Genomic DNA, 8,889 nt, shown 5'->3' with positions numbered 1-8,889 from the left:
AAGTAAAAATGACCGAATCGCGTCTTATCTAATATAATTTTTAATGTTATTTAAATAAATTAGCCTTTAGTTTTTTTTAAAAAAAAAACAGTCTCAAACTTAATTATTTTAACTAAATATACATTTTTTAAATTAACTTTATATTTTAATAAACAAACTTTACCTGAACTAACCAAGGCTATAAACTCTAGTTATTTATATATATGCTTGTGAACCAACACAATCATGAGAATTACAAGGTTTTACTCACATACATTATATAGTCAAAATTAGGTTTTGAATTGAAGTTTGTTTTGATGTCTATACCCATGTACTCATCCATTGTATCTATATATTTTATTATCTATTCAACTATCCATCTTTTTACGTATATTATTTGTTTTTTTCACAACTTTTAAGATATTATATTTAAAAATGTTAGATATGTTGACGGGTGAGGTGATTTCTTATTTCAACAAAGTCAACAACTAAAAAATGTATTAGATAAATTCTCTAGTGTCCTAAAATTTGAAGGGTAGAAGCAATCATTTCATTTCTATAGAATGATCCAACTAAGAAAGGTATTAGATACCCTTTTAAAGCATTCATAAAAAATATATTATTTTTGTGGTTTATGAACAACTTGATTTTAATAAAAAAAAAGGTGAGGGACACATAAACGAAACCCACAATGCAAGTTGTGATTATCGAGTCAAGAAAGCTGGCTTCAAAAAATAATCACATAATTTTATGGATTATGAATAAATAAAGAAATGAAAGATACGAAAATACTCAAAATAGTTTACGTGACCACACACGGCAAAGTAAGGCGCGTAAAGCATTGTAAATGGGCGGTGGATGGAGCGGAGTCATCAATCGTCAGTGGACTAAGACACCCCTCGCTCTCACCTCCTCATCTGTTTCACTCTTTTATTTTCTTAATTGAATAATGTATTTTAGAATAAAATTTAATATAAGTATAATATTAGCCTAAATTTTTTTAGATTGTTAACTATTAATGTGTATTAAAAATATATTATAATTTTTTTACATTTAATATTTTTATTTGAAAATATAAATTTTAAGAGATTAATAATATTAGATTCTATCATTTTAGTAAAAATTTAATATTTTTATTATTATTGACTATATGTTAAAACATTTCAAATTTAGTCTTATCCAAATAGAAACTAAATGTTATCAATTAAAATAGCAATAATAATAATAAATATTTTTTCTTTCTTTACGTCTCTCCTTAAAATAAAATAATTTATATAATTATTTAGTTTTATTAATATCAATCTTAAAATTACTGTTAAATAATTAAAATTAATTCTACAATATAATGAATATTTTTTCATGTATTAACTATTACTAACAAATTATTTAAGAAGCCGGTTTCTTTCTTTTATTATTTCTTTTAGTCTTTTTTATAAAAAAATAAATTTTTTATTATAAAAAATAAATAATAAATTTAAGATATATTAATTATTAAATTTTTTAATATTTTTTTATTAATATTATCAAATATATAAATTAATAATTATATTATTTAATATTATAAATATTTTTAAAATAAAATTTATATTTATAAAAAATATAACAAAATTAATTATTTTTCTTAATTTGATAATCTATTTTTTTTGTTTCTTAAAAAAGGGAATATCATTTACACTTTTATTTCTACTGCAAGTTCAGCTAATTCCAAATTCCAAAGCATTATTTATTATATAACTTCCCCTAACAAGATTACAAGAATCCCACACATAACACAACACAACAAACCAAACACCATCATCCTTCACGCCAAGTAAACGATTCCTCTCCCCTCAAACCTCATTCTCTCTCTCTCTCTCTCTCTCTCTCTCTCTCTCTCTCTCTCTGGCTTCATAATACCAACACCACCTGCTTCCGGGTCGAACTTGCCCCGGATCAGGACCCGACTCATGCGACCACTGATTTAAATGTTTGCTTTTGGCTTGTCTAAACAACAAGCATAGAGAGGTAAATCCACCCTTTGACTAAAAAACCACACCAACATCAAAAGGATCGTTTTTTTCTTCGTGGGTATTGGCTTTTGAGTTGGGGAAGAAGAAAAAACATGGTGGGTATATTTTCGAGATTCTCTGTTGGAAGGAACGTCCACCGACGGACTCAAAGCGCACTGGTACGAGTATTCTCTCCTCCTGATTTTTCTGGCAATCCAAATCCAAGGGTGTGTTGTTGTTTTTTGGACTTGGATTGACCAATGAATGCGGTTATATGATTCGTGGAAGCAAGTGTTTGTAAATATTCTGACTTCGGTTTTGCATTTTCAATTTTTTTTTGTGCTATTGAATCATCTTTGGCTAAAATAATTTGCTATTTTTATTTTATTTTTTACTTTGACCCATTCGTTTTGTATTGGGATAGGGCTCCAATATTTTTTAAGCTATAAAAAAAATCTCATGAAATTGAATGATTATGAACCTTATGTTGCCCCGCGAGTTCAATATAACTGTTCATGTGATTTGCTGTTGGATTGGAAAAATAGAGGCATTATGCTATTGGGTCTAGAAAATTATTCGTTTGGTTGGTTAGTTATGCATAGAGTTTTAATTGGTGACGTGATCTCATTGTTGTTTTATGCGTTGACTTCACATATTGCAGGATGAGAGGGAAGTAATGCCCCCAAACTCAGAGGTTGCTGCAGCAGTAGCAAGTGCTACCACTGCCACTTCTCATGGAATTGAAGTAGCAGTGGAGTTTAAGCCAGTTGAACACCCCATTGAACCCCTTGACAATGATAGGCCAATTCAGTGCCCATTGCCAGAACCATCTATTCTTAATGTAAGACCAATATTTAATTTTTCTTATGGTATATAGCAAAATTGTTTTGAATTCAGAAGTGTTAATTTTAAGTAGTTTGGACAGTAATAAATTGCATATCACCATCATCATCATTGCCATTATTATTCAGTTGACACAGAGTATGAGTTGTTTTATTCAGCATGGAATCTGATTTGTGTTGGGTTACTAAGAATGTTAGGTTTAGCTTATTAAAAAAATAGCAGCTTTTGAGAGAATTTTTGAAGAAGAAAAAACAATTCTCTTGGATTAAAGTAACACAAACATGCCATAATTTTATAAATCATATTTCAAAACCATTAGAAACTTCTTTTGTAACATCTGCATATTATTATGGTAAACTTGTTTTGCTTTAAATGCATGAGTTCCGACGGTGAGAAGCCTTATAGAATTGTGCATTTTGAATATGTTGTCAGTTTAAACATATAGAGTATGATATCTTGGTAATGCTGTGATATTCAACTCAAGTAACTTCTAGAAGGATTTCATTTCAACTGTTCGTGTAAGACTATAAGCAAATATTTAGGTAGCTTAAACATAATTGCATAAATAATTGACTCCGATATTATTGGTTGCAGTGGTTGGAATTCTTTGGTTTGTTTTCTAAAAAGCTCTTTTTTAAAGCAAATATTTAGGAAGCTCAAACATAATTGCACAAATAACTGACTTTGATATTATTGGTTGCAGTGTTGGGAATTCTTTGGTTTGTTTTCTAAAAAGCTCTTTTTAATTGTTGATATGCATCCATGTGAACTATCAGTGTCACCACAGCCAACAAGCATGACTAATTTAGTGCTACTTATGCACATTAGTATGAAAGATAATAGAGGGGATGATTGGGTTTCCACTAACATCTTGGCAAGATGAAATTGCTACTCAAGTTATCTTTCCTTTGTTTTCCGTTGGAATAGGGCATGTATGGGCAAACCCAAAAAGACTTCCTTTCACCTTTTTCTTCCTCTTAATGTGCTTGAGGCTTTCCAATGGATAACCAAACACACCCGTAGTTGTTGGAGAGCAGCCATATTTTGTAAAAAAAGGGGTGGTGTAACTAGTCACTGTATTTGCATCAAAGTTAAGTTGTTCCTCTTTCTAACTTCAAAAGCTAAAGCCTTTATTATTAAAATTCATCTCGAGTAGATGCTTGCATCAGTATTTTTTGCCTTCTTGTTCTTTACTTTCAGCTTCTCATCCCAACCTTTAGTTTGGCAGAATTGCAGTCAAGCATCTAGCATACATGTAAATCATTTAACATGAATTATTTTGTTAGCAAGATACAACCAGCAGCTTATTTTTGTGCTTCATTCAGTTGATTGCACTAATAGATGGCTGTGATAACTATTGCCCCGTGTATGACCATATACGATTAATTTGAATATGGTCAATTATGACGCAACTATTATTAGTTGCTTTGGTAAGAGGAAACCCAAATTAAAGTTAGAAACAAAAAAATTAAGAAACTACACTACGGATCCACAGAGATACATGTGATCGCCTTTCTTTCCTGTTTGTTGAATCCCCCTTGGGCGGTTGAGTTTCCTTAATTTATAATAGCTATTAGGTTTTAGGATTCTGAAATCTTGTTCCTCAATCATTAGGATGGAAGAATATGGAAAGAACGAGTATCCGCTACTGTGCGAAGAAGAGGTGACCTGCCAGTGATGAAGGAAGGGGGGGCCCTTGACTCTGAAGGTGCTGGGACAAAGCCAAGAACATCTCAGTCTAATCGAATGATTCTACCTTCTCTTAGTGCTCCAGAGCATAATCTTTTAAAACTTCTTGAAGAGTGTAATGCTTCAGGCATCTAATGTGGTATTTTGCTGCATAAAATTCCATCAACTCAAGTGTGATACCCCTTCATGTCTTTTTGTCATCCTTTACTATTTCTCTATGTTGTGCCGCTTATATATGTGTATGTATATTCAAATTATAATCATGAAAGTCAAATCTGTTACATTTTTATTAGCCACTTTATATTAAGACTAGAGTAGAATTTCTACTCTTGGTCCATTGCTATTGAGCTTATTTCTTTCTGCATTCCTTTTGTGGTGTGTACTTTTGATGAAAGTTACGATTTCCAAACAAAGGAAAACAGAATGAAGAGTGAAAATTATCACTCCGTTACTGTGTCTATGCGATGTGCCTTTATTCTAGACGTTGGAAATACGCCCTGTGCCTTGTGCTTTGTCTTGCCTTGCACGGCTAATATTCCTAAGGTTGTTTTAAAGCACCCGAAATGATTGGCCAGAAGATTAAGGCTGTGTTTGCATAGCCCAAACCTTAGTATGGAAACTGCAAGCTGAGTTTCATCCATCACTATGTTTGGCAAAATAAAAATTAAGTTGTGTCAACGCAAATTTGTCTTAAATCACGGTTTGAATAAAAAAGTTAAAAAAAAAGAAGAAGAAAAGCTTTTTACATGATTTTCAACTATAATCCAAACGTGTTTTATGGTAAAATCACAGCCTGTTAACCTTTAAAGAGAAAGAAAGAAAGAAAGAAATTGTTTCCAAAATAAATTTAGCTATTAATAGTACAAGGATGGTTGATTAATTATGGGGTCTATGTAAGTACTCGCAGAGAGGAAATCAACTTCGTTCCATGAAGGCATATTTTTGGTTGTTAGGACCGATGAATCGAATTAAGAAGAAGAAAAACAAAGAACTTCCAGACACATTAGTTGCAACGACTCTTTAATCTGATTATTGAGAAGCATTGACTTCGAACTAACTTTTCTACCGAGTGGATAACAAGCAACCCATTAAATGCAGCACATCAATTCCAGATCATAGATAATCTGATGTGTTTTGTTTCTGTTACTGTTGACTGATTCTGTTTCCACCAAATCAGTGGTTTGCCCCTAAGTCAGACATGATTTTGTATAACACCATAGCAAGAAAGCAAAACCTTGATTCTCATTTATCATTATGAGCTGCGCATAACAGCCTGTACGGATATAACAAATTATCAAATACAATAGATCAGATATACGCATGGTCTTAGAAGGTGCTACTTGATGAGTATTTTCTAGCAAGATACCGACGCAAGTCACTAGGAACTATATTTTTGGAACTATTGGGACTGAAAAGAAAATGGGCAAGAAGAAAAACACTAAAAAAGAGGAACTTTACTGATTCTTATTACAGAAAAAATATGCCCAGTGAAACAGAAGAAAACTACACAGGAAATTCACGAGCCTGAAATGGATAATCTCCTGTTGGGTTCACGAGGTGTTTCCTTGGGCCACGGTGGCTTCCATGATTCATCCATGTCTTCCTTTGCCAACTCTGTTGTTGTTCCCGAGCTTGATTCGCTTGGATCACTGTGTTACTTGAGTGAACTGATATCAAGGAAATAGCCAAGACAGAGAGGAAAAGAATAAAGCATGTGAGTGAGGCCCTCACTTGCTGCACCATTTTGCCTTTTCGGGTTGTGATATTTCTTGTCTTGTGGTAGGAGTAGTGGATGAGGGGGTTAATATAGAGTGTGTTAAGGGATAACTTTGCTTTGTTATGAAGTCACAAGGTGAATCATTAGTTGCACTCAATGTATTTGATGGCTTTGTGGAGCTGTTGTAGATTGAGTTGGTTTTGATGGTGGGTTTAGTAATTGCCACTTATTGTGCCACCCAAAGTCAGCATGGACCTATATAATAAAGACACTTTATGTTATCATTGTTAAAATGTCTTGTTTGGTTGGATAATCTCAATGATATGAAGTCTATGGACAAGGTGCCCCAATCAATTTTACTATGGTGTGGCGGATGCAAGAAAAACATTTTCTCTCTAGAATGGTGAGCAAGCAAGGAATCATGGTCTGTTTGCCGTTTAGTTTATGTTGTCATCACATGCAGGCTTATGAACAATTACACCCGGATAAATTTTTATATATGTATCACAATACTTTATTTGAATTTTACTTAAAATTATAATGGGCCTAAGTTTTAGCTCTAATATAGGTGTTGAAAAGGTTTCTTTTCTCTGCTCAAATTTTGACTAAAAATCATCATAATTTGTGAGTTTTTTTTGGAGAGTATTAGGAAATAGGAGAGTGGTCTCATTCGAAACTTAACACAGCCTTAATGTCTGCAATGATACATCCATACCTGTGCAAAGGAGTGAGGTGGATTTTCATCAGAATGAGGCATCTTCAACATGTAAGTCTATGATGCTGAGGTAAAACACACACACACACCCCTACTCCTTTTTTCATACTGGTCATACACGTACACACGCTTAGCATATTAGACTAATTTATAAGTGTAAATTAAAATTCATGTTTTAATTCCAACTTATTATAATTTATAAATCTACTACAAAAAAAAGAATTCCAACAGGTTTACTAATTTTCTCGACTTTCTTTTGAGACAAGATAGTTGATATTTTACTAAAGGGTATTGCTTAATAGGCCCCATATTAAGGATCACACCTTAATAACGGATAAAGCAATTAATATTTTTAATGGGTGCCTCGTAAAAGACCAAATAAATAAGTAAAACTTGGAAAGGTTGTTATCTGCGCATATAATAAAAACCAAATTCTTTTTTTTTTTGGAAAAATAAATTGCTTTAAAGCTTTCTAAAAAAAGTGGTTATTATATTTATATATTTTTAAAATAAATAAAAAACAAATTTACATATATTTTGAATAAATAGAAATCTAAGTATTGCGATGTTGAAAGAAAAAGACAACTCGTGCCCAAAGATCGAAAAAAGAAAGAAAGAAGGGTGCATAAGTGTGTCCTCGTCTTGTTTTGACCCAAAAAACAAAATTGCGTGTAAATTACTAATTAATTAAAAATAAAAAATAATTATATCTCATAAATTTATATTGTATCATAGTATTACTTACTATTAAGTAATCGAATTCATTACCTATATTTTAATTGAATGAATAAATGTATTTACTAAATATGGATAATTAGTAATATTAGTAACTTGATTGTGAAATAACTTGATTGCTCACGATTATTCTTTTATTATTTAATGAAAATTTATTTCATACTAAATATCGTTACTCTATCATAATATTATTTATTAAAAATTGTATATAATTTGTTTGTATTTGCTGTGATACCCATAAATTTAAGAGAGTATTATATTTTTTTTTTTCTAAATTAATATTTATAATTTCTCTAATATTTTGAAGATAGGAAAGTATTAACATTTTTAATTAAATTATTAATTTTATTATCTATTAATCCAAGATTAACAGTCAATTCCACATGAAATAGAGGATATTAAACTTTTTTAATTATAAAAAGTACAGTAGAATTTTTATTTTTTTTGTTAAATGTGACAAATTAAATTAATCAATTGTAGCCCAACGGGCCTTGCGGCCTTTTGTTCTAGCCAGTCCACGTGAAGCCCAAGATGGGAAAACTAAACTCTCATACCAATATGGCAATATCCAACAACCAACAAGCGTATCTCAAACTCCCCAAAATCCTATTTCAGCTTAGCAAACCAATTTTTATTTTTCTTTTTTCTAAGTGGCATGCCTAAATATTGTTTTATGTATTTTGAGTTTTGTTACAATCTGTTAATATTTTTTTATTTTATTAAATATATTAAATTAAATATTAATTATTTTAAAAGCATAAAATTATTTAACGTTTTCTTTATATATATTAAGTTTAATTATTATTTTCAAATTTAAATTTGATATATAATATTAATTAAATAAAAAATAGTTTTACTAATTATATGGACTTTTATATATTAAATTAGAATTTTCATTCTTAAATAAATAAAATTTATTTGTTTGTTTTTATTACGTTTCGAATTTAATATAAATTATTTATTTTTAATTAATTTTATTATTTATTAATAAGTTGAATTTTAAAACTGTTAAAAATTTAATTATTTTTTATTTAAATTTTAACACATCAAATTAATATAATTAAAAATATTATTTATTTTTATTTAATATAATAAAATATATATTATTGAATAAGTTAAGATGGAATTTTATTTAATATTTATTTATTTAAATTATTTTTAATTCAATAATTCTCACGGAAAACTTACCAGTAAACGATAGTGCGTTTCTTTGAGCGGAAGCA

At 30.2% G+C, this 8,889-nt stretch overlaps 1 protein-coding gene across 2 annotated transcripts; it reads left to right on the top strand.

Moving 5' to 3' along the window:
* The first annotated feature begins 1,679 nt into the window (after window positions 1-1,679).
* LOC113869290 lies at window positions 1,680-4,861 on the top strand. Of its 2 annotated transcripts, none has more exons than XM_027505544.1 (3): window positions 1,680-2,146; window positions 2,629-2,808; window positions 3,514-3,977. In XM_027505544.1, the coding sequence occupies exons 1-3, from the start codon at window positions 2,081-2,083 to the stop codon at window positions 3,691-3,693; spliced, it is 426 nt and encodes a 141-aa protein (XP_027361345.1). In that variant the 5' UTR covers window positions 1,680-2,080; the 3' UTR covers window positions 3,694-3,977. The 2 variants fall into 2 exon arrangements, with proteins under 2 accessions (XP_027361345.1, XP_027361344.1); XM_027505543.1 differs by lacking the exon at window positions 3,514-3,977 and adding an exon at window positions 4,425-4,861 and having other exon boundaries at window positions 1,690-2,146.
* The last annotated feature ends 4,028 nt before the right edge of the window (window positions 4,862-8,889 follow it).

The sequence above is a fragment of the Abrus precatorius genome, unplaced genomic scaffold (assembly GCF_003935025.1).
Source record: "Abrus precatorius isolate BTA unplaced genomic scaffold, Abrus_2018 Scaffold6, whole genome shotgun sequence".
NCBI lineage: Eukaryota > Viridiplantae > Streptophyta > Magnoliopsida > Fabales > Fabaceae > Abrus > Abrus precatorius.
The sequence above is the reverse complement of the archived record's forward strand: the minus strand, read 5'-3'. Positions and strand labels throughout refer to the sequence as shown.

Excerpts from the sequence above, each read along its gene's own strand:
- LOC113869290 (XM_027505543.1), top strand. The coding sequence starts at position 2,081 with ATGGTGGGTATATTTTCGAGATTCTCTGTTGGAAGGAACGTCCACCGA. Across the intron at positions 2,147-2,628 it reads GACGGACTCAAAGCGCACTG|GATGAGAGGGAAGTAATGCC; the intron begins GTACGAGTATTC and ends CACATATTGCAG. Across the intron at positions 2,809-4,424 it reads CAGAACCATCTATTCTTAAT|GATGGAAGAATATGGAAAGA; the intron begins GTAAGACCAATA and ends CTCAATCATTAG.